Consider the following 26,946-nt stretch of genomic DNA (forward strand, 5'->3'; position numbering starts at 1 on the left):
AGATGCTATCAAATTTGGGATTGTTCTTGTAGACGACGGGCTAACATCCTGCCACTATTTGAGTCTCAATTCCATCATTGAGCCATACAATCTGAACACTATGATCATGATTACCACCAGTTTTGAAAAGACTGATAGGCCACGCTCAGCTGTTCAGCTTAGTGATAGAATTGAGATTCAAATAGTGACAGGTTGCTAGCCTATCGTCTAAAAGAAGAATCCTAAATTTATAAGCCTATCCGTTAGTCGCCTTTTACGACATTCATGGGAAAGAGATGGAGCGGTCCTATTCTTTTTTCTAATGGTATCGGGAACCACACAGCACATCGATCAATCTAAATATTGGCTTTCAATCAATCATTGTTGGCTCTGTCTACACGGGGTATAGACGTGATTATGTATATGTACATAAGTACATATAGTATGTATCTACTAACCCGTCAAGAGGATTAAGTGCGATCGCCCTCGGCTCCTCCAGTCGGTCTCTGATAAGGATCTTCCTCATGTTGCCCTGAAGATCTGACAATTCGATGTGGTTCTTGCCAGTGTCCGTCCAGTACAGATGGTTGTAGATCCAGTCAACGGCCAAACCGTCGGATGTTATGAGTTGGTCGCCGATGACGACAGTCCGCTGGCTGCCTTCGTCTATCGGAGCTCTGCAAATAAAAAAGTATAGTCAGTGAATAATTGCATCTATATTCTTGTTAAGTAGTCTCCAGTAGAATAGGGGGATCTCCATTGAATTAGGAATAAATAATGTAATCCGCTCGGCATATAGATAATCGTAAATAAACTTGCTCGGAAAGTTAGGTATCTTGGACTGCACCCGAGACAAAGTTTGGAGGGAAAGATTTATGAATAGTACGTTTTAGTTCCTATTCTATTTTACTAGTTTACTAAAATAATTAATTCCAGTGCCGTGTGGTTCCCGGCACCAATACAAAAAAAGAATAGGACCACTCCATCTCTTTCCCATGGATGTCGTAAAAGGCCACTAAGGAATAGGCTTACAAACTTGGGATTCTTTTTTAGGCGATGGGTTAGTAACCTGTCACTATTTTAATCTAAATTCTATAATTAAGCTAAATAGCTGAACGTGGTCATTCAGTCTTATCAAGGCTGTTGGCTCTGTCTACCCCGCAAGGGATATAGACGTGACCATATGTATGTGTATGTATGTATTAATTACAAAAATATAAAACTTACTTGTAAATTATTTCGTCACTGACATCACTCCAAAATATCATCCCTGTCCTGAATACGTAATCGAGGGCTGTTGCAGATTTCGTGTCGTTGACTATAGCAACCATCTCGTGATGATCTAGACTGATCTTTCTGATGTCAAATCTTCGTGCAAATAGTAGGGATGGGTGGCCTTCGGTTGCTTTGCACCTGGTCCTGTCACGAGGGTCACGGGCGTAGCCGGCGTGGCATTCGCATTTGAAGGTGCCCTTTTCGTTGATGCACATTTGAGAACAGGCCCCGGGGTCGGCACACTCGTCTACATCTGTAAAAAATAAGACAAAATCCTTGTTTCTTTGTTTTTGATATTGACTTATTGAACCTACTTAGTTCAACCTTTCGAGTGAATGTTTATCGTGAATCAATTGGCAATGTTTCCCAAACTATGTGCTAAATTTTATATTTTTCTAAGAATGTAAGAGTGTTTATTTCAAAACATGACCTCTTATTAAAAAAACGTTTACTTAGGCAATTGGCTAACAATGAAAAAAAAAATATTGAGAGGCGGTCCCCATAGTACGTGTTACTCCTACATCATCAAAAAAGTTAAGTCCATATTAACAAGTATAGTCGTAAAGTTAAAAAAGAAAAAAAAAAAAAACAAAAAATACACAAATAATACATGGAAGTGTGCACACCTTCACAAGTTCTGTTATCCACCAGTTTGTAGCCTTTCTCGCAGTCGCAGTAATAACCGACAGGAGTATCGACGCAGAGCTGAGTACACCCGCCGTTGTTCTTGGCACATTCATTCTCCCCGCATTTGTCCCTGGGCTCATCTTCGAAGTTGGGGCAGTCAGGCTTTTTGTCGCATACTTTGGAGAGAGGAATGCACATGCCACCGCCGCAGTCGAACTCGGTCTTCTTGTCGCATACCGGCTTCGGTCGGGCTGTGGAGTAAAAGTAAAGATGGCATCAATAATGATAGTTTTTCGTCTTCGATTTTTATACAAAAATTATAAAGTTACATAAATACTTGTGAAAAATTCTGTTTTAGATATTCATGTATGTAGTGTATACCTATTTATTATATTATTTATATATATGTGATAAGTGTATAGTTTTTTGTATAGATATACATGTAGGTTTAACCTATAATTTCTTTAACACCTACTTTATTTCTCTACTTCACCCGAAGGTTGACTATTAGCTTATGCATTTATGATATTTACAATGCATTTGTACCATAAATTATAATAATACTTACTGCAATTGACTTCATCGCTGCCATCAGGACAATCCTTGTCCCCGTTGCAATACAGCGCTCCTGGGATGCAGCTATGGTCCTTGCACTGAAACTGGTCGAGCCTGCAGGTCACGTTGCCCCTGCAGATTTCAGGAGCTTCGTCCCCACCGTCAGGACAGTCGCGGTCACCATCGCACACCCACGCCTTGTGGACGCAAGTCATTCTGTCCTTGCATTCGAACTCTGTGGAAATGCACGGCGATGTGGTTTTCGGTGTTGTTCCGCAACCCTGAAATGTGAAAATGTCGCATCAGGAGAGTTTATCAAACCTTTTAATTTATTCGGATAATATTAGCTTTCTCTTTGCTTGCCTTCTTTCTAGATTCTTTTTCATGTCGGACAGGTTATATTCTTATTTTTATTTTTTAAGTGATATCTTTAGTTAGTCACTTGACTACTGACTTATTTTACTTTCTATTAATTAGCAGTTCGTTGCTGATAAATAAAAACTGAAATGCATTTTATCTTATTTCTATTTTGAATATTATGCTAATGTCTCTGAAGTGTACCTTCGTATCAGTTGGGTATCATTAATTAGTTAAAGTTAGCAGAAAACGGAAATAAACTATCAAATCAGTGACCTTTCGTTGTCTTGAATACTGATAGTTAAAATATTATAGGTCGACCTCCAAAATCATTGATAATAACGAGATTTATTTGGTTTCAGGAAACAAAGTTATTGTGGCAATATACGCCAGCGTCGGGGTTACAGAAGTTATCAGCAATTCATTAGATATCTCAAGGTTATTCAAAATTAGTGACCGAAGATGCCGCGCCGACAGTTTCTTATTAATTATAAGTTATAATAAATTGATAACCATAAGCACAAGATCATTATTTCTGCGAAACAAGTTGCGGCAATACAGCCTTAAGACTGGCCTACTTAGGTATGTGACTGCGTAGTTAAGCTTAAATTCTGTATTTGATACAATGTATCGTCATTCAAATTTACAATATTTATCTTTCTTTTTAATGAGGGTTTTAAAAGAATATTATTTAGGTCAGTATGTTTGACAATGCCTTACTACTTAGTCACCGTCAGTTATAAAGTTAGATTTATCTCTTGATTTACCTTATTTGTGTAATTGAAATTTCATTTTATCAAACCAAATTTGAACCATCTAGATTCAATTTTCTTTTATCTTCACATAATATGATATTTTCAGATGGTAAAATCAAATTGTGGAAAAACATTTCCTCTCCAACAACGTCTACGTAATAAACAAACGAATTAACTTTTTCCGCCGTAATGTTTCCTGTATTGATGGAACCGGGATCAAGATATGCCTCGGGGACCCGTAAAATGAATAAATAAAATTCACGTAATCTAATGTTGGGATTCACAAACAAAAAAGTAATACAAAGTGTATGTCTATCTCACGCATATCAATATTCTTTTTATGGAATAATTTATTTCTTAAAATTGGATACTTGATTGACTCTCAACAGTCTAAAAAATTTAATCATTATTAGATACTTAAGTGAGCCACATAATTTTTTACAAATTAACGACTTTTTAAAAAGAGTCAGATGTCATTTTTGTATTTGCAAAATTTGTTACACGCACACTGAATTGATGCTGTGAAAAAAGGATTCAAATATTACGAGTAATTGACGAACAAAAGTAATTTGCGCATCGCCGCCGTTGTTTGAACAATGCGGAAAAGCTATTTTGGATCTGATTCGAATGCTAATGGTATGTTTCGTCAATTAATCAAGTTTAATGCCTAATTCGTATCGTAAATAATAGGAATTCAAAAATCAACTAAGTAGTTGATGACATACATAAGATCTAAATCTTCCATTCACATACCACATTTATTATTCTATTCATGCAAGCTTGTCGTTTTCGGGTAATTTTTAACTAAAATCAAAGACACTCTAAAATCATGTTTTTTTTAAACTACGTTTTTTTTAAATATCTTCTTCATAGATTAATTTTTTCGTAGAACTTAAACTTCGTAACTAGCCAATATACCTATTTCTCAAAGATCGCATTATATCGCATATCATTAGCATTATAATTAAAGTGCCGTGTGGTTCCCGGCACCAATACAAAAAAGAATAGGACCACTCCATCTCTTTCCCATGGATGTCGTAAAAGGCGACTAAGGGATAGGCTTACAAACTTGGGATTCTTTTTAAGCGATAGGCTATCAACCTGTCACTATTTGAATCTCAATTCTATCATTAAGCCAAATAGCTGAACGTGGCCATTCAGTCTTTTCAAGGCTGTTGGCTCTGTCTGCCCTGCAAAGGATATAGACGTGACCATATGTAATTAAATAAATTTGCTATACATTATTTCACTTACTATCTCGTCACTGCTATCCGGACAATCGATGTCGCCATCGCAACGCCACCTAGCTGAGATGCAATGGCCGTCTGCGCAAGAGAAATGTGTGTGAGGTTGGCAGGTCTTCGCCGGACACTTTGCCTCGTCACTATCGTCCCCGCAGTCATCGTCACCGTCGCACACCCATCTCTGCTGTATACACTTCCCGTTGCCGCATGTGAACTCGTCCGAACGACACGTCTCGTCTAGGCATTAAAGACACATTTCATTATATCGAATTGTACAGTCTACTTCTTTAGGACTGAAATTAAGGTAGTCTTTTTTGGTGAAAATTATATTTTTAAAATAAAGTATATTAGCAAATGTTATTAACTATGACTTCTTGCTTACACATATATCATTTCGATTTTTCTTCCCATGGCTATAAATTTATTATAAAATGAATTTTTAAACAATACAAAAAAGACAATATCAACATTGTTTACCATTATTTCAATACCTTAAAAAAGGCTGTAAATTCAATTTAATTAAAAGTGATCAATTCAAAATAAAAAATAAATTTAAACTGAAAATACATTGAAAGTAAAATATTGAATGTAAACATTTGGTAACTAGGTCGTTTGCTAATTGGAAAGAATTCTCGGAAAATAAATGGGCCAATGAACATTGTAGTTTTCTGTTCTCCTTTGTTACCGACATTCACTAAAGTACCTAGTACCTACTTAGCACAAAGAGCTGACTACCTAATTTGACCGCTATAATGCAAATAGTTAATCAAAATTTACTGAGGCCATGTTTTGTAGATATAAGAAATTACGACCTCACGTTTCCTGCAGATTCTTATATTTACATATTAGATGCATAATGCTCTTAAAGAAATAAGATTCAAAAGATTACCTAACAATTTGCAACTAAGAAAATACAATATTGCCTCAACGTAAGCTCCTTTGATACATCTTTAGCTATATCTTGTAAGCTGTTTACAAAATAATATGATTATGATATAATCATGAAGAAGGTTGTATTAAGAAAATCCAGAGGCGTCTGAAGTATACACGCAACGTCATCGCTCACGCTTTCGGTGGGTCGGCCGGTGCGGGTAGATAAGAATTTACGAGTATAGACGGATGAGCCCGGCGTTGATAGAATACAGAGTGTTTGCTCGGGGGTGGAACCCCAATGATTGATTGATACTCCCAACGTCGAAGAGGAATAGTTAAACATCATCTCCATCAAAAGATCTTACTCATAATAGGCAAACCTTGTTTTTAATCCAGATATGATTGAAAAGGGTGAAGATCAAATTGCGCATTACAAATTTCTAGGTTTGTGCTCTTTGTGCTAAATAAATGGACCGAATAGATAAAGATATGTAGGTCGGCATCATGCAATTTTCATACATAGATCATAAGTTCAAGTAGCCAATTGCGCAATTAGATAAATGGCGTAAAACAGTAGAAACACACAACCCAATAAAATAATTTTGCATTCTTTAATTTTCAATGACGATAATTCCAATGCATGATTGCAGACCGTTTAATGTTAATGTATTTGAAAATGATTATGCAGCGTTACAAAATAAGTTGGTATACATATTCAACTAAGAAATATGCGGATATCATATGTCCTTCACCCGCACGAGATGTAAATAGCTACATTTTGACAGTGTCCAAAGGTAAAAAACTAATTTGTCTTCGTTTCCTCAGAGACTTAAAATAAAAGCGGATATTTTATTGACGTACGAAAGTGAACAACGATAAAAACGTCCGTCGTGGATTATCAAGGGCCACACTTTTAATCCGCTTTGTATCTTAAGTCCCTGGAGCTGAAAATGAACCCTTACTGCATGCTTTCTCATCAGATCCATCGGAACAGTCGGGGTTGTCATCGCACATCCAGGTGAGGGGCACACATTCGCCATGTTTTCCAAGTGAACTCCGACAAGTGAACTCTTCTGGACCGCAAGGCTCCACTTCTGCCAACCCAATTCATGCTCATGCTAAATAACATGTTAAGCAGATCGTATTTCTAACTTAAAACTAAATCCCTGCACATGATTAAGTTGATAAAAATGCAAAAGTAAAATGACATTTCCTAATGGAGCGATGAATGTAATCGAGAGCGATCATGATCGATATATTTTCAGCGAAATTTTATGAATATTTTAGAAACTAGAATAAATTTATCTTTAGAATTACCCACATTAAAGGTAAACTCATTTCTTATAATCATCTTTTCGTTTATCGTTTTTGAACTCCTAATTGCAGAATCTTTGACGTTTATAGTAAAATATCGGATAATAATGTTTGATAGAAGTCCGCATGCTAATTTTGATGCCTTAAATAAATTTTGATCCTCGTAGACATGCCAATTGCCGTTCATGCTGCTTTGCGAGACCATGCTCTTACCACAGTTGTGTTCATCAGAGCCATCGGGGCAGTCTGCCTCATAGTCGCAATGCCACGCGGCAGATATGCAGTGTCCGCTTGTGCACACAAATTTGTGTTCGGGACAACTTCGTTGTGAGGCTGCATACGAAAGTTACGTTATCGCAAATATTTGAAAGTTTGTCTTGTTCCGTGATTTGGTATTTGACTTTGAATTTCAAACAATTTGTTAAGAAATATTGACCTATTTGTCCAGTATAGGGCGAGAGAATCACAAGAGTAGATTTATACAATACTATGGCCTTAGGGTATTGGGTGAATGGGTGTAACCTGGATAAAACAAAGGAATAACTGTGTCGAATATCGATATGATTTTTATAAAATAAGAAAATACTTTATCAGTGTCTGTCAGTTTATTATTTCAACTAAAGTTAATGTTTTGATTATAGAAAGAACGTAAACAGACGATTAACACTTACGTAGGATAAGTCTGACGACATTTTAGTGCAAACATCAAGACGCCACCACTATGAAATTGTAAACAAAGCGTCCATAATGATTCAAATGACCCTATTATGTAAATGTTGGATTAACGCGAAAAAATAGATGGCTTAGAGACCCACAAATCGAAAAGATTAAAAGGTAGCAATTCCAAGCAGCTTGGCTCAAGTCGGATCAGACTGAGCAAACTCATTTAAAATGCCAAGTGGCACGACTGCGAAATAATAAATGCTAATAGTAAACTGTTCGTGACAAAAACTTAATTAATGATGCTAGACAGACCTTAAAGTCTAATGTTATTTTCCGTAGTTCTGCTAACAAATTCAATAAACTCCTAAACGACTAGGTTGCTAAACACAGGTTTCAGAGAAGACAGTCAAGCATATTACGAGGCAAATTGTTTACCTACATTTAACTTGTGCTTTGACTTCGCTTTATGGTTATTGCACATTAACTAACTCTACTTAGTTATAACTAAGTATAGTTAGTAAAACATCATGCTTAACGCTAAACGAAGCTTTTAAATATATGTAGTTGAATGACGTTATATACATTAAAGGATGATGAGAGTAAAAGAAGTAGGCGTGTCTGAGCAAGTAACTAAAGTCAATCGGCTAAGTTGTATGTAGGCATGACAAGAAGAAAAGGCGGTAATACCGCCGATTGAGTAGCTGACTCCCGCGACCTTGTTACTACGTGATCTCGACGGCATCTTCCAAGAATAGGATCTCTAATAAAATAATATTTTCTGCGTTATATAAGATTGATAAGGAAATCAATAATTCAGAAGAAACGTCTCGTCTCTTTCTTTGTCTCGTCATGGCGTATCCCCAATTGAATTTTCAAATTGTTTCGTAGCTGCCGGTTTATTAAATACAGCATTTTTGTAATACTTGAAATCCTACCTATAAAATGATTTCTAAAAATGATACCCATCGGCTGCACCTGCCTGATATAAAAACACTATAAAAATTCATAAAAATATGTTTCGTTTTGTAAATAACTCTATATATAAATAATAAACTATAAAAACTAAGTAATATAAAATAACAGCTGCTTTGGTTTATATAATATAAAGTAATGGAATTCAACGTCTTTAGAGACCAGTTCTGACGACAGTCGTTATCATGAACAAAGGAGTCCGAGACCGAATTCAGATTTCCTTCAAATTACAGGGATTCAAATAGTTTGCTTGTACAGTCCAGTCGATTACCGCTGTCCTGTTTCACTTCATAATAAAAAGCGAAACAACGATAGTTTTTATGCGTTTTTTGGAAACGCGATAAAAACGGCGTCGCGCGTTCTATGCTACGGGGGCAGTGTACTGCCCTAAAACGCCCAGTCTAATGTGTACATTAGACTGGGCGTTTTAATCTCACTCCTACATGCGTATATCCATTATGTTTTCTAACTTGTAAACTATATTATCTGATTATAATTACTACGAAGAATTAGCTAGATAATATTATTTCCAAAGGTTTTAGCTTTACTTAGATAATTATATCTGGAAGACTGTCCGAAAGGTTTAATATCAAACGATGACTTTCAAGTCAACATTTATATCAAGTCATAGGAATACATGCAACTAAGAGTTCAAGACTTTCTAAAGAAAAAAAAGTTTCATTTATGATAACATCATTTTCATTATTACAGGACAAAAATAACCTATTTTCACTAAGTTCACATTGTTACAGTTTGTGAAAAACAAGAAATTAAAATCCGCTGCCGAGCGCAAGCTCACTTAGAGCTTCTTTGGGAGTTTTCGGCTTCAAAGTTGGCAACTTTGAACGATTTTAAATCGCCATAAATACGTCAATGTTGCGGGAAGTTACGACCCTTGAGGGAAGACCGTGACGTTTTTCCTATCTAATTTTTATTGTGGACAGACAGGTTCCGAAACAAAATTCTTCCAAGTAATCTCCGGTGCTGATCTTTGGTGACACTTTTAAGTACAGTATGATATGGATCCTTCGGCGGCCATGTATGACTTTTTGAGTTTTAGTTTTTTCTTTTTTTTTTGTCAGCGTATGTTGACGACCTACGCTGACAAAAAGACATTGTCGCGAGCAATATAGATGTTAACTCCAACCGTTGTTAATATGGTACTTTTATCGACACATTACCGCACAAAAAATAATCTCTAATATCTTTACATCAGAAAACATTAAGAAAATGAAAGGTCTGTTTAAGTAAGTAGATAACTTTATGGCTGGAAGTTACGAACGCCGTAAATATGGTGATAACGCTCTGAATACTCCAACTTTTCGTTCGTAAAATATGTTAAAATGTGTACTTACTCCTAGCGGACCATTAGTCCTTCCAAGGCAATACTTATCTTAACGTAGTTTTCAAAACAATTTAATAAATTAGATTTAATAAAAACCTACATATTTTTCTTTCCATAAAGTATCATCCCTGATATAACTACTCGTGCAACACACGATTGAAATTCTAATAATTTCAATAATTGTTTATTCCATTTTTTTATAAAATATTAAGTGCACTCTAAAAATAAATGCTTATCAAACTCTTACTGCTTATTTGTTCTTTAGAGCATCACAGAGCTCGGAATGGGAGCTAAAGTTTGACAGCGCGAGTGTTGTACTTTGGGTGACTTATTAATAAAATTCTTCAAAAGTCGAGTAATCCCTCCTCTAGTGATCGAAAAATAGCTCTTGGAGGTCTGTCTCGATTAAGTTTTATGAACTATTCTCAATGTATAGGTATCTATAAAAATATGAATTTACTGTACAGAATCATTTAGTGAGAAAGAATTTCGTATACAGAATTTAAAAAATAATATAGATGTGTAATGCTTACAATTTTCATGAAAATTTTGCGAAATTCGCACCTATCAGCGCGTTTTAAATGCCATCCCTGTAATATACATTAAGGATATGTCGACTCGGAAACGTCGCCCATTGTAGGGGTGTCCCTTGGATATCCCGTATTTACGCTCTTGATATTTAGGTCAGCACTTTCACATTTTCCTGTACATTTTGTATGTAAAACGCTAGTTCGTGCTCAACTATTTACTCAAAGGAAATTAGCACCCGCTTGTTTTAGACACAATGTTTGACCAATTGTACTGAAACAGTGTCGACCACATTTAAATTGTGGAGCAACTAAAAATTACCATTTAACTTAATTGTTACGTAACTAGCTCAACCAGCAATTAATTAATTGGAATTGTGAAACTGGCAACTATCAATTGACAATCAATCAATAGACGATCATTACGTCCGTAATTATCATTGAATAAATTCTTTGTTGTTTTATTCTACAATTTATTTTAACTGAAACTTTATTTCAATTAGTAATTTAACTCATTTCAAATAGAGAGTCTTTTTATATGAAATATAAGTAGGTATTATCTTCTTAATTATTTGTTGTAGAATTATAAAAAGGAACCATTTTCGATAATATTTGGCACAGAGCCATCAAAACTTTCAGATGGCTATTTTCTACTGTAAATTTTTACGAGAACAAAGAATATATAAAAAACTTTATATTATTACTTTAATTTAGAATACCTAAAGAATAATTATCACCGGCAGTGGGCGAAACCTTTGAATCTAAAATAAGCAGCAATGCCTACGTCTTAAAAGATTAGAAAGTACATATAATTTCATTTTGTTGTAATTAAAATAAAATAATTACTGAGCTTGATAATTAATTACAGTTCACTCCTACTTTTAAAATCCAATTCAGAGCCTCTTAACCTTTAACAGTCTTCTAAGCTTCATGAACTCAATTGAAAAACTCCACAAATTATATTAATTCACGACTAGCTGTTACCGACGACCTTGTCCATTTAAATGACTCTTATGTTTGCTTAGACCCACCCTAGGGAATCTTATAACCCCATGCATAATTTCATAAAAAATCTGTCCTGCGGCTTAGGCAGCCATAAAAGTGTAACCGACATTCTTAATATTAAGTAGGCATAAATTCACACCAAAACAAGGTAAAAAAAAGCAAAGATTATAAAATAATCCCGAAAACTTTGGTCCATAATTAAGATTTTAATCTTCTGAGGGCGGCTTTCTAGTACGAAATACGCGTGGCTTGCTTAAAACTTCGCTCATAAATTGTTAGATAATTATTTTTTAGGGTTTCTTCCCTGAGATATTTAACTCAAGCTCTTGTCAGTGAGTTTACTAAAATGGCTGAAGAATACCTTAACCTATATTCAAAAATATTAAACATCCAAACTGAAAGATATTGCCAAAATCGAAATGGGGCTCTATATGACCAACAGAAGACAATGCCAACTCTTCATCAGTATTTTAGTAAATGAATGAAATTAAGCCTCGGTCAAATGACGAAAAAGGTACTTGCCCGAACGTGTTTTTCGGGAACAATAAGGGATAACCCGGGTACGGATTAAGGGATCCATAGTCTCAAATCTGGCTTTGTCACTTCCCGACCTTGTTTTTCATTGTTTTGAGTCTAAAGTAACGTTCACAATAAACAAAAAAGAAAAAAAGTTGAACTAAATCAACAATTCACATTTCGAAAAAATTAACTTAGTTTGAACACAATTATCTTCTTGATAATGGTTAGAAATTTTACTCTGACATACCCAGGCCCTACCCAACATCAATTCCACCGTAAAGATATCCAGCGTTCGAGTCTTTTGACTATAAGGTCTGTCTGTCAAGTAAGGATAGGTATCCCTTACTTGTTAGGCAGAACGTGAAACGTGTATGTATTACCGTAATACATACTTGAAGAGTTTCTTACACACCATATAAAACATTAAAACTTGAGAAAAACATTACATTAAGAATGAACATAACTTTAACGCCGAGATTTCCAGGGGAAGTTGGCTAAAGTAACAATGTTTATTTATTTTGAACACACAAATTATATTAAGTTCCTTCTCGCCATTTTTCTCTCGCCCTATAGCTACACCGTAACCGGAATCGCAGTTACGCTGCCCTAAATGGTTATTGCACGAAAAACGCTGGTTACTAGTGATAAAGTACGATACGATATACATAATCGTATTATTCTGGGCAAAATAATGATATTGTTTTGAAATAAACGTGGTCAATATGGCATGATTATTAATGTTTTGTTTATGCAAAGTTTTTGTGTAAACGAAATGGTATGGTACCTAAACTTAATTTCATGAGATATCTACTTAGTCAACACTCACAATAAGATGGCCGTGGCGTAGCGCGCTGGCGCTAAACTAACATATCACATGAACATTGAACAATATTATGTTATGGGACATCATATCTACTTATAACTTTATGTTGTTTTCAAAAAACTAAGTCCCGTTAGAAGGCGAAAATAACCAAAACTAAGTACCTACTTTAATTGCTTTGTTACACTGGAGTGTAAATTGATTAAATGGACTTCATAATAATTCTGGCCAATTATGTGTGTCTATTTGTACTGAAGAACTTTTACGAATACAGTTTACATTTAAACCTTTTCAGTGAACACCGCAAGAAATCCGTTGCTAGTACCCCATCACTTAACTACTAATAGTTAAGTGATGGGGTTCTAATACCGCTTATAGTTCGAAGGGACTTCATTATATGCTAATAGGTATATAATATAGATTGTAGATTTATCCTTATATCTAAAGTATCAATAAAGCCTTGTACGTACTGCAAGTGAGGGGATCTTCATCTGACCCATCTGAACAGTCCTTCTCGTTGTCACATCTCCAGGACATGGGCACGCAGCGTCCAGTCTTGCAACGGAATTCGGATGACGTGCATGTTCGACTCTCTGAAAGAATAAGAGGAATAGTTTTCAAACACGAAATACGTTTTTATTTTTACGCTAATTGGATTAATTAGTGGCAGAACATCACCAGTCAATGGAGTTGTATAAAATTGACTACAAAGGTCGTAGTTTGGTCTTCGATTAAATTTTTCGATTAGGCGACAGGACCTTTATTATTATGAATGTTTCGTTGACAGAAAAGTAGGAGTTATTGAATTATTATGTCGTCAACCTATATAACCATAGGCCAAACAACAATAGTGAACAGTTTAAGACCTAAAAAAATCGTCGTCTTGTTATCGCTTATAGGGTGATGAACCGCATTTTATTCTAAAAAGAACCTTTAAGATCGTGTGTGTTTATAGATCGATAAAGGTTTTTTTTTTGTTAAATGAAACTAAAAAGAAACCCTATATTTTCCGTTCAATTATTTCGCATAATTAAGAAAAAGTATGTGCTTACACGAGCTCATTATCCTTTCTGTTTATCGTGAATTTAATACCGATACAATGATTATTTATAGCATGAATTTTACATTGACACTGATATATTTATTCAGATTTTCACCTATAATATGTTTGTACTCATTAAAATTTACAATGTATATTAAAATCCCCCGCTGTGTTGAGTCCCCTTTTGTTCAGTCAGGCGCGAATATTACCGTAATTTAAATGATAAAAAGTAATATTAAATACATTTTAGAATTGATTTATTATAAGTACAGTTTTGTATTATTATTGATCACAAATGATAATTAATGTTGATGCAGAAAACCTTTGCCTTTTCTCTAATGAAAAGATAAATACTTAATAGAAAAACAGTTTTATTTTCAAAGTAGGAAGATAAAATTAATGATGAAATCTAATCCTATCGCTTCTAAAGTGCAAGTGATAAAGAAGCGATGAAAAAACTTAATTGTAAATATATTATTTAATATTAACGGTGACAAAATATGGGAATCGCTTAATATCGCTACATTTAGTTCTGTAGATCGCGTCAGGGGGAGTTTTTCATTTACTTCCCGTTCGGCCGCAATTTCGCAAATAAATATTTTGGTAACGAAGACACATTGTGCAAAAACAGTTCTTAAACCTTTCATGTTAAACATGAATATCCAGTGAAAAAGAATTGCGTGGGATATCCTATTTCTTCTTTTAATTTATATGAAAAATGTGATGGCGCCGCGTAGGTACACGTTGACGCTTTCAGACCTTTAATCTTCGCTAATATTGAACTAGGTACAACGTTCACCTTACAAAGGTACCTACTAAAAATTTGTTTATAGGCTTGTACGATCGCGTTCATATCTGCAGTCATAGTTTTATAATTCTTACGGGTTAAAATAGCGTGCACTGTGGTTCCACTAGATACACACACACATGCATATTTAAAAAGAATAAATATTCCATCAAATGAATACGGTCTTTAATACCAATGATTACTAAGTAAAACAGTTTATTATTCTATGACATATAACATAACAAAACAGAAAGAGACGGTAATCAACGATGGCCGAACAGGGGGCCAACCACAACGTCTTATAGCAGTATTAGTTTAATATTACATCGATTTTTTGTACCACGAGGTCTTTAAAACAAGCTTAAATTAATATTACTTTTTCAGATAGTTTTGGTGACGTCACCTCTATTTCGTTCATTCAAATTGGTACCATGACGTGACTTTACGCCTATAGCATTATTGTTTTAATGTCAAATTTAGCAATCTTAATAAAGTTCCTCTTTCGCAACGGATACAACATTACTTACTATTATTTGCTTAAATAAGTGAGTAAATCTACATTGTTTCGATAAAAAGCTTATTAGAAAGTGAACGTAAATATTATAGGTAGTGGCTGCAATTGTTTAGCAATGGATTTGGACTTAGAAATTTTCGAGTTCTTGGAAGCCGACGAAGCTGCTAACTCCGAAGAGGTTAGATCAAGAAAACGCCGTCGTATGCGTTTTCGTGCGGAGTGTAATCCCTTCGACTTGGATGAGGAAGAATTTAAAAAAAGATATCGTTTATCTAAAGTTTTAGCACGTAACCTATGCGATGACTTGGAGCCCTTGATGAAGAAACCCTTAAGGCCTTCAGACTTGTCTGTGGAGACTAAGGTAAATTACCATATCACTTATATTGCATATAGTCTTTAAACAATAACTTTTATAGTTAAGTACTTATTATTTTTGAGTTGAGTTGTGTGTTATAATAACCTTTAAATAATATTGATATTGACATATTTTTATAGCCTTATTTGTTAAATAATTTTGTTAAAGACAAGTTTAAAATGATATATGATATATGATGATATGTAGTTTTTGTTTTAAAATTACATAGTAACTTTATTTCTTCTAGGTATTGATTGCATTATCTTTTTATGCAACTGGATCGTATCAACGTCCCATAGGCAATAATGAGGGTCATTTTGTAGCACAACAGACTGTCTCATCAGTCATTGCACAGGTTACTGCATGCTTAAACTCATCGCAGATAAGGCGAAAATACATACAGTTTCCTACAACTGAGCAAAACCGCAACCGAATTAAAACTGAGTATGTAAACTAATTTCATAATTAAAATACTTAATTTATTGAATACTTACTTAATATATTTATTGAATTGAATTCATTGCAGATTTTACAACAAATTTCATATACCCGGAGTATTAGGTTGTATAGATTGTTCACATGTGGCAATTATACGTCCAGTAGAACATGAAGAGCGTTATTATTGCCGCAAGCATTATCACTCCTTGAATGTTCAATTGGTAAGTCAGTAAATATTTTCAGACATAATTGAAACAAGTTAAAAAAAATATAAATTCTTTATTATTTCTAAGTTTCTACATATAAAAATACATGGTAACTTATTTCTTCTAGGTATTGATTGCATTTGCTATTAAATGAAAAATATCTTACATGTTTAATAAATTATAGCACTTTATATCAGTCTTTAATTTCACAGATATGTGATGCAGAAATGCAAATAATGAGTGTAGATGCAAGTCATGGTGGTGCAACTCATGATTCTTTCATTTGGGCGAATCATCCATTGAAAACTCATTTGGGACATCTCAGCAACTTGGAGAATACTTGGTTCCTTGGTATGTATTATTTTAAATTATTTACTTATTTTATTATTTTATTTTATTTTAATTTACTCTGGATTTTAATTTGGCCTTATAATCAACCCAATACTGCAAAAAGAATAATTAAAATTACTCAGAATTGCAAAATTCAGTTGCGAATAAAAAGAGCTTATCTTAGACTAAATAAAAGTACAAACAGAAGCTTACTTTAGACCAGCCTTTCCAATCTTTGTGTGCTCCATCTCCCTGCGAATTCAACACTTCCCCAATTTCTGTCCACATGCGCTTTGCATACTCTTTCGCTTGTAAAGAGCGATTGTATGCCGTTGCGATATCTCGATGGGAGTGTAAAAATTCCCAGAGTATCTCCAACTGCTGCACTGAGACGCGATTCACTCTTCGGCTGCATAATAAGGCAAATTTATTATTTAGAAAAACTATTTCAAACCACAAAACTAAAGTTTTATTCATGAAATTGGTTTTGTACAAAACTCACTTTATTTCCATGGTGACACTGAAGAGACGAATATGAAAATGAACAATAAAATTAAAATAGACTCGCCTATTATGGCTCGGTCGAAAAAAGTTTTTTATTTACCACTTAAACAAACATAAAGTTTAAAACACTTGAGTTGGGTTTGATTGCATTTCAAATTTTTTTTTCGCCGTGCGTCCTTGCGTTCCGTTCACGATTCACCCCGTCATAAAGATTCGGTTTCATACTTATTTATCAACATTTTAAATCATACGTTTGAGATATTAATCTATATTACATAATAAGTTACGTAAATATCCTTAATTTTTTTGTAAATAAACACTTGTAAATAATTTACTGTAACTTTTATACTTATATTATTATAAATTTTTATCACCGTAATGCGTTTTACGGAACGACAATTGAGAGCGATTGAAGGGGATGGCGCTATATATTATATTATAGCGCTGTTTCTTTTTATCCTTTAGCAGGGAATAGACAAAGTCAATAAATCATTCGTTCTTTCGCAACACTAAGCAGGAATAAAATAAGATTGCGCGATAGAGGTCATGGTACAAAAATGAGTAATGTTATTACAAGCTTATAATAAGACTTCCTTGAAATAAGATTGTTTTACAAAAGCTTGTGGTTGGGTCCCTGGGCCCGATAATTGTCGATCGAGATATCATCGTCTCTCATTATTTGCATAAGATTTGCCTATACCTAGAGGGAAGCCTGCGACTGCCAGACTTATGTCATTTCAATAAGGTTGAAAGTTTGTCTGCACACGATCCTAACATAGGTAGTGGTTCCTTTGAAAGTTATTGGGTAGCAATTTTATTACTTCGTGTGCAAGTGAGATCTAAGATATCTAGTTACTAGCGGATTCCGAAGTTATTCAAGGAATTTTTGCCTATTAAAAAAAAATAAAAATATTGTTACTGACAATTTTTACTGTTTCAAGGTGCCATTTGAACTAAGTAACTGACTGACTAACTAACTAACTGATATCTAAGAATTACAATCCCCGTGTCTTCAAACACGGAAATTAGCAAGAAATATTAAACAAGAGGGAGCAAAATAAAACATTCAATAATTAAAATTAGTAAATTTTATTGAAACAGTTTACCTATAGTTTTTTTACATATTGATGATTATATAAAGGTAAACATACAGCATATTATACTAATTTACTTCTCATTTACTTATCTCCTGTTATTAAGGTTACACAGCTTAATTATTCGTTTTCATAAAGAAAAGATATTGAAGCTGTCCTTAAAATACTATCTAAGTAGTAGTTTTAATATAAACTGGCAGAACTATTCACGCACTATATGGACTCGATGCACAGGGTAGTTGTCTTGCACAAATGATATTGTTGGCATATCATCAATCGGATAAATACACCGCACAGTTGGTAACATGGTTTCTTCCAGCACTTGCACATAATGAGGAGCGCGTCCTGCTATCCACATCTGTTCTCCAGGTCCAGCAGCACTCATCCAGCCCCACATATTTACAGATATGCGTCCAGACTCCATATTTGGCACAATATTTTTTTCTTCTTACCGAGTTGCATTTCTTCGCCATAAATGAAGCCTACCGTTTTGCTATGACGTAAACGAACTTTTCGTCCGTAAATATCGCTTTGTTCCAGTTAAAATCTAAATACTGCCGAGCAAATTCTAAATGTTTTTGCTTATTTATTTCGGATAAATACGGTTTTCTTGCTGGCTGTCTGTGGAATAGTCCCTCACGGTGCAAACTCGACGAACAGTAACCACTGATGTGTCGAACTGTTCCGCAAATATTCTGGTCAGTATGAAGCCATTACTTTCGTACTGTTCCACCATGGATCTCCGCTGTGTGGCGTGTCGCTGTGTTGATTAGCGGACGACGGCCGCTGCGTGGTCGACTTTTTACACTACCCTCTTCTTGACGGCGCGTTACCCAACGGTTCACCGCTTGTTGTTTATTGTGTTATTTGTGTGAATGTGTGAGTGATAGCGGTGACTGCAAGCTATAAAGTTTTGCGAACTATGACTGCAATTATGAACGCGACCGTACCTACTCGTATTTATGTTATGCTGTTATTTATACATAATTCGCACTTGGAAGGCACTGGTATCAGAGATATAGGCTAGGCCTAGTTCAGATACTAGTGTTCTGGACTTAATATTCTTTAAATGTCAATTACTTTATTTGATACTAGCGGCCCGCCCCGGCTTCGCACGGGTGGACATATTTTTGTGTTTTATATTTTGAAGTATTTCAAAACAAATTTATGCCTATGTCACTTTTGAAGATCTATTCTATATCTGTGCCAAATTTTATCAAAATCGGACCAGTAGTTTTTGAGTTTATTCCACACAAACATACAAAAATACAAATCTTTCCTCTTTATTATTAGTGTGGATTTAAACCTTTTATTTATTCCTGTGAGATCAAGAGTTTTCTAAACCGGCGAGTTTGCATGAAGAGGGTTATGAATTCAGAAAGAAAAATGCAGAGATCGTGGCAAGTGGGAAAATGTAGTCTCTGCCTACTCTTCTCGAACGCAGGCGTGATTTTATGTATGTGTTTATTCTTCGAAGGAGTTGTTCTTGTAATATTTTAGGAGGACTTACTTTTAGCACTGGGTGAAAGTGTCTATTCTCTGAGTAGATTATTTTGTGGGCGGTTAACAACTAATAACACACACTAAATTCCTAAGATAGGTTGATTTCAGGTAGTAGTCAAAAAATAATTTTAATAGCAGCTTTTACCCCCAGCTTGGCCCACGCGAAATAAGCGTCACCTACAAAATAATACAGGTTTTTTCGCAAATCCCACGGAAACAATAGTTTTCACCGGGATTAAAGGTGTACTATGTTCTTCAGGCGCTTTATTATATATACGTAGATAACGCGTGAAAAGGTAACAAACAAACTAACTTTCGTATTAATATCATTATTTGGGATTAGGATAGGATGCTTCAGAGTCTGAAACAACACGTTGCACAAAAACCGTATTCTAATCGGCTTAATTCTTACGGATAAATTTCATTAACAACCTATAGGATTTATTTTTTAAATAAAGAAGATATATCTCATCTTTTCTGGCTCGAGGGAAGCTGTAAACTGGATCAATCCATTTACGACTGAAATCACCGTTCAGCGTGCGTATAAAACAAGGTTGAAGAAAATTATCGGCGGGTAGCAGCCCCTTTATCTTGAGGTGATTCGAGCCGAGCGAGGCACGCGCCGCCGAGCAATTTGTAAACAAAACGCACCCCAAATAACATCGCCCTACGTGGCTCAACTGAATGCGTAGCCCTTCAACAACCCCCTATAAATTCAAGTCTACTATCTGTGATTGTTCCCAGAATCCTACTACATCAGCTCAATAAAAGACAAATTATACTCGCACAATGTTGCGACGATAAATTTTCCATCAGCCTGGCAGAAAAAGTTAAATTTTCTCCAATGAAAACCATCTCTATCGATTAGCACTTTTGTGAGAATATCAATAAACCGAATTGTATAGAGCTACGAGAATATTGAAATTCGCAAAAGAATCCGTAATTTTTTCTCGTTCAGCGACCCTCGTTTACTTTGGGATTGCGGTGTAGGGTTTCTACCTAATACAAACCTGCTACAATAACCGAGTGGGTAGTGTGAAAGGTATTCCCCAGAGGCGGGCGGCCATTTGCTCGAGTGAAACGCTCGCCGTGTTACACCCACATTATTGCCTCCTCTGCAACGGAATGTTAATGCGAGGAGCTTCTTCGCCGTGAACCCGCTTCAATCCTTGTTTGAGCGCTTATCTCGCTAACTTCCTCATTAATGTTTTACGTGAGATTTTGCTGGCGTTAATACAGGTCACTGGGACGTACTTTGAATACCTGGATTATCTCCGCTTTAACTGATTACCATTCCTTAAAGAAGCTATAAGATTTGTCATGAATTGAATATGTAGAACCATTACATATTCTGAAATTCAATTCCATTTTTAAACGTGGCCTTTCAGTCTTTTCACAGGGCTGTTTGCTCTATCTACCTCGTTAGATAAACCACGTCAACGCGTGTAGGAACACACATATTTATTAATTTCCTAATATCTATAAATACATAGAAGCAATTAGAGCGCGTTGTCTAGAACACCCAATTAAGCTATATTTAACGCCAACCTTGGGGCCAAATCCTGGATGGTATTGTGCACAACAATCTGAATACAAGTAATTATAATGAAATTGAACAAAGGCCTCGCGACAGCCGTTCCGAACATACTAATCGTTTGTTTAGGACTCAATTAAACTCTGGTTTTGCAAAATATTCTGGCGGTAATTTGAAATTTGTACGCATAATTTAATGGCAACTAACTTTTACAACGGCTCAGCAATATTTATTGCGTTTGCTCTGGGAAAGAAGAAAAGAAAATACTTGCCCCATTTACATATAATTAAATAAATTTGTTTAAATATCTGTCGAGATACGAAACGTAGGTACTTCCTACAATCAAATAATTTGTTTGATACTTTTATTTTCCTTCTATTTATTTCTATTATGAACATTTTTAACATAATTTACATTGATAAAACTTGGTAAGTACTTTTATTTTACTTATAGCTATTATTTTATTTTACAAATGTGCTTTGTTAGATTAGGTATACCCGTTTAATATATAACATCTGTTCACTTAATTCATTTAATATAACTATATTCAAAGTAATAATCCCACACCCTTTGTTAACTAGCATAATAATATATCACTGCTAATCCAGCCAGATATCAGGTACCTAAATACAATGGCCGGGGTCGGATCCAAGTTAAGCACAATTAAGTACTGGAATGCTGCCTATAAGTCAATTATTGCTGTTAATTTCACATCTACTAAGCTATGCTTAGGGAACTATTAGAAATCACAGATCAACGAGCTTATGTTGACTCAAGTCTACATACATACATACATACATATAATCACGTCTATATTCCTTGCGGGGTAGACAGAGCCAACAGTCTTGAAAAGACTGATAGGCCACTCAAGTCTAATGTAGGTTTTTTCGATTAGCCTTAAGTAACTTCAAGATTATGATATTTATGATACAATCTGTGTAATCTGTCCCGTACCTATATATTTATTTATTTATTATTTATAAATATTATCACGTCTTTATCCCTTACCTTTTACGGGGTAGACAAGCTTAGTAGTAAATTTAAAATAACAGGTTCATGATAATCCTTGAGAGCTACAGAATATTACCAATTTTACTGAACAAAAATTTTGAGTATGTTATACATATAGTCCTATTAATCATGTTTCAAAATGTGTTGTGAAAATATGACGAATTATTTTAATATTGTGTCAAATATAACTGAGCACAGGTATATACTCGTACGAGTGAATGACAAATTAGTTTTACTCATACCTCGTTGCTCCAAAGCTTATTGTTGCTAAGGTAAATTCAACTGTATATTTGCGTAATCTATTTCTATCTACGTCTGTTAAAACAAAGAGATTATTCCTCAGTGTTCTGTTAATTAATCCCCGTGATAGGGACCGAAGGGTTCAGTTGGATCAGCCCTGAGATAGAGGCTGAATCACTAATCAAGTGGGAGATCAACCTTGAAGGAAAAGGTATTGTTGAGGTCGCCTTTGAGTTATGGATCAGAAGCGATTGCGATTCTTAGAACACTGGTATTGCATAATAATAACTTTATAAGCAGCTACTCTTAAAGCGTGCTCCTAATAATATTGTATGAAAGAATCTTGTAAATTATTTTTACTTATATTTTTTTGACGTGCCAATAAATTGAGTTTAGGTGAGACGCGTTTCGGTATAAGAATGATGCATTTACCAACGAAATACTAGAGAAGAGATGGCCGTCAAAGTCCATTTTACCCATCAACATCGTACATGGAGCTCAAACAAATATCGTCTGGCTTATCGCCAGTTGTACACGGCTTTGTTTGAGGTTTCCGATGGACACCACCACACGTTATTTAGTCTGTTGGTGCCATAGCTACACACACTATACCATGTCAGCCCTATTATTCTGCTAAAATTGTGAATAAGATTGTGGCGTTTAACCATTTTTAGATGTCTTTTGTCCTATTATGACTGGAAATTATATCAAAAGTCTTGTATAAGACTCACTGAAACAAAGACATGCTAATATGTTTGACCTTATTGTGAAAATTGGAAACTGTTTAGAAAGTTGCTCTTTACTGTATGGAAAATGTTATAAATATAAAAACATTTCAAATAAAACACTGATTTCTTCAAAAAAATACTGATTTCTTTGTATAATACAGAGTATACAAAAAACAACACAATATTTTTATTAAATTTTTCATAATAGTGAATAAAAATTTGTTTTTTACGCCCTCGATCTCTTGTGAGATAGAACACGCACAAAATAAAATACATTACAGTCCTGCCTCATAGCTGTATAACCGCGCGAGTGGTTACAAGATACGCCACCGCCCGATAAGCTCATCCGTAGACGTCACCGAGTCGTTCGTACGTGAAATGGTGACAAAAATTGCCAGTCGTGAAATTGCTTCGAGAACCTTCGATTACGATTCACCGATGAGCCTTATATCAATCGTGAACGCAAACTAGACGATTTTGATATATTTTGAAGACATATCGAAAACTGTTATAATCACCTACTTGATAGAATCAAATAAAAACCGCAGAAAGAACCTACACTTTCTTGTATTATTATTAAGGCAGTAACTTTAAAAAAATTACTTATACCTTTTTTCAATTCATTCTCAAATCATGGCGGTCAAAAATATTATTCATGATTTTTGCCTGTATCGCTTCTGGAGCAAAGTATTTTTTAAACAGAATAAAATTTTATACATACGTTACTTAGTTTTCCTTTATGAGTTTAAACCTTTTATTATATTTGTTTGCGTTTGTTCGTCCAAGATGACATTGAAAGTAATATTTTTATGAATAAAAAATTGTGTTTAGTAGTTAGGTTTGAACGTGACATCAGTTCAAAAGAGCATGTACAAAGACACCTCTTAAAGAATTTTCAAAGGCTCTTTGTAAAATCGCACGTCCATATCGAACAATATTTAGTTTTTACTTTATTCTATTTTGTATTCGATACGTATATATTCGAATACGATTATAAAATGTTTGAAAATGAAAATAAATGAAATATGTTATTGACATCAATACTGCGGAAACTTTTAGAAACTGCATACTTTATGTTTTTTCATAGATTGGTGGTTGATACGAGTACCTACAGCCGGATTTTGGGATTTTGTAAATATCTCTCAACATAATTCGAAAATATAACAGCTACATTTACTGACACGGCAAGAAAAAATCGATGTTAAATATACCTACATGCAGAATAGTCTACTAAATGATGTGTATAAAATACCCATTTTTAAATCATACCTTTTCCAAGATAGGTAAGAAAAGACACACCACAATCCCAACAAATCTCTTGATTGTACTTATAAATACTACATAACACACTTCTTACTATAAATATACAAGAGAAAGTCTTTTAAATTTGGTATTCTCCTTGTATATAGGCGATGGTCTGGCAACCTGTCACTAAGTATTCAAATCTCATAAAAACGTGATCATTTGTATGTATGCTATAAATATCTGCAAAACGCACAACAATAGTATCAAGACTGAAAAAAAAACATTTTCAGTTCCCAAACCAGGCGTCTGTAATCTTATTTCATTAAAGTCATGACCCGCGCCGCCGTACCGCGGAATTTTAAACAATGGCGTGAGATGCACAAGCATTAGACAAAATTGTCCCCAAGACGGCAATGGCAGAGGAGCCAAATTGTATTACAGCAGTGCAGTGGAGGCCTTAGAATGACTCTAGTTATAGAGCGTACTTTAAACTCGTATTTTGTAGTAGCGAAAAAATATTAAAACTCGTGTACATTTTTATAACGCTATTTTTCATAATATAGTTTCTAGTAAAAGCTGTTCAACTTTACATTATAAAACAAATGTGAATGGGTGTAAATTGATATTATACCTTCATATTATAAAGTATCCCTTCTGGCTACACATAAGTGCGCTAATCTCGGAAAGTAGTGGACATATTTTAGTCCTGTTTAAAATTACGGAAAGAGGGTTTTCGAAGGAAAGTTTTTATCTATCCATTTATATATATCTATTCGCTAGTTTTGAATAAACTGAAGTAACGCGCTTTTAGCTTCAGCGGACACCTTTAAAGTGTCTAAAGTAGTTAAAGAACACATACTTAAATTATGGAACATTCTGCCTCTGTGGCGCAGCGGTAGTGCGCTTGTCTGTGTCACCGGAGGTCTCGGGTTCGAATCCCGGTCAGGGCATGATGAGAAAAGAACTTTCTCTGATTGGCCTGTGTCTTGGATGTTTATCTATATAAGTATTTATTATAAAATATAGTATCGTTGAGTTAGTATCTCGTAACACAAGTTTCGAACTTACTTCGAGGCTAACTCAATCTGTGTAATTTGTCCCGTATATATTAAAAAAAAAAAAATCTTAAAAATATTTAAAAATGCAATCGAGGCCAAATAGGATACGCGTGCTCTACCACAGATAAAGCTACACTAACTTCCCGAGTAGAGGCGACAAGTGCATTCGTTATCAGTACCGGGATTTGGAGCACATGTTACTAGGAGTACCCTCATCTAGCTTACGACCGCTATATAACATGTAAATTGTATTTGTGATGACCATTCCAGTTCTACGTATGCGAATAGTTCTATTTCAGTAGAAATTACATTTGACGGCCTGGTGCTTTGGACAATTCTGACGTCATTATCCTAATAAGGATGCGTTCTCACTTATCCATTAGAAATCATTTTCATGTTAGTAACTCAGAACAAGTTGATAAATCAACTAATGTATAAGTCTATAGAAAGTATAGTAGAAAGATCGGAAATATACACTACAGAAGACAGAATGAGAAGAGAGAGAGAGAAAACACAGAGAAGAGAAATAATCAAATGAAAATCGCTATATTTTTGGAAATCAATTCAAAATATTTTACTATAAAAATCTCATATTTTTCCCTAACCAAAACTAGTCATGGTAACCGTTGCTATGGCATACCTATGTATATGTACATTCAGTCAGAAAAGTATCGGGAATGGATTATTTATTTATGGTTCCAAATTCAAATTTTTGTTTTTTTTGTTGTTGTTAGATTGGCACAACTGTTTTCCATTTTGGCGCGGAGTTTGAGTTGCATCTGTTGTTTACATTAAATACAGTGCTATTTTTAGTTATATCATATCTAGTGTGTATTGCTAATTTCATAATGGATAAAAACATCGAACAAAGAGTTTGTCTTAAATTTTGCATTGCCAATGGAATATCGTGTTCGGAGTCACTGAAAATGTTACAGAAGGCTTACGGTGAATCGACTTTATCAAAAACTCGTGCTTATGAGTGATACAAAGCGTTCAAAAGCGTTCGAGATGTGATGGAAGATTTGCCTCGCTCTGGTAGGCCATCAACGTCTGCAACTGAAGTTAACATCGCAAAAGTGAAGGAAATAGTGACTGAAAATCCTCATTCAACTTTGAGAGAGATAGCCACCGAACTTTCTGTATCTCACGAGTCGATACGTACCATTTTAACTAATAATTTGGGTATGAAACATGTTGCCGCTCGGCTAGTCCCAAAAGACCTGAATTTTTTTCAAAAACTCAATCGCATGAGAGTCGCTGAGGACATGCTAGAACGAGTCAATTCCGACCCAACATTCATGAAACGCATTGTTACTGGTGACGAGACGTGGGTTTACGAGTTTGACATGCAAACTAGTCAACAAGCTTCGGAGTGGCGCCTTCCAACTGAACCGAAACCGAAAAAACCACGCCAAAGTCGTTCAAAAGTCAAAGTCATGTTGACTGTTTTCTTTGACTATCGCTGTGTTGTGCACTCGGAATTCTTGCCGGAAGGTCAAACGGTAAATAAGGAATATTATTTGAGTG

The 26,946-nt window shown here is 34.9% G+C and overlaps 2 protein-coding genes across 10 annotated transcripts in view; one reads left to right on the top strand and one right to left on the bottom strand.

Annotated features, from left to right (window-relative positions):
- LOC106138176 (very low-density lipoprotein receptor) overlaps nucleotides 1-26,946 on the bottom strand; it is a 173,601-nt gene that overhangs the window by 17,583 nt on the left and 129,072 nt on the right. For 5 of the 9 annotated variants that reach the window (XM_013339237.2, XM_013339234.2, XM_013339239.2 and 2 more), the window contains exons 3-9: nucleotides 13,301-13,423; nucleotides 6,628-6,759; nucleotides 4,803-5,029; nucleotides 2,450-2,717; nucleotides 1,881-2,132; nucleotides 1,207-1,507; nucleotides 438-656 (exon numbers count right to left, since the gene is read on the bottom strand). In XM_013339237.2, the coding sequence (XP_013194691.2) occupies nucleotides 438-656; nucleotides 1,207-1,507; nucleotides 1,881-2,132; nucleotides 2,450-2,717; nucleotides 4,803-5,029; nucleotides 6,628-6,759; nucleotides 13,301-13,423 (1,522 nt within the window). Of the gene's footprint in view, nucleotides 1-437; nucleotides 657-1,206; nucleotides 1,508-1,880; nucleotides 2,133-2,449; nucleotides 2,718-4,802; nucleotides 5,030-6,627; nucleotides 6,760-7,192; nucleotides 7,313-13,300; nucleotides 13,424-26,946 lie in introns of all 9 variants that reach the window. The other 4 variants (XM_013339238.2, XM_013339235.2, XM_060952224.1 and 1 more) reach the window with 2 other exon arrangements.
- On the top strand, nucleotides 14,986-22,652 carry LOC132902611 (putative nuclease HARBI1). Its single transcript, XM_060948407.1, has 5 exons — nucleotides 14,986-15,534; nucleotides 15,776-15,972; nucleotides 16,055-16,187; nucleotides 16,385-16,523; nucleotides 22,519-22,652. The coding sequence occupies exons 1-5, from the start codon at nucleotides 15,289-15,291 to the stop codon at nucleotides 22,650-22,652; spliced, it is 849 nt and encodes a 282-aa protein (XP_060804390.1). The 5' UTR covers nucleotides 14,986-15,288.

Source organism: Amyelois transitella, chromosome 3 (assembly GCF_032362555.1).
Source record: "Amyelois transitella isolate CPQ chromosome 3, ilAmyTran1.1, whole genome shotgun sequence".
NCBI classification, from domain to species: Eukaryota; Metazoa; Arthropoda; class Insecta; order Lepidoptera; family Pyralidae; genus Amyelois; species Amyelois transitella.

Bases quoted from the DNA above. Each gene is read 5' to 3' on its own strand.
- LOC132902611 (XM_060948407.1), top strand. From the start codon at position 15,289: ATGGATTTGGACTTAGAAATTTTCGAGTTCTTGGAAGCCGACGAAGCT. The intron at 15,973-16,054 runs GTATGTAAACTA...AATTCATTGCAG, and splicing joins CGCAACCGAATTAAAACTGA to ATTTTACAACAAATTTCATA. The intron at 16,524-22,518 runs GTATGTATTATT...TCCCCGTGATAG, and splicing joins GGAGAATACTTGGTTCCTTG to GGACCGAAGGGTTCAGTTGG.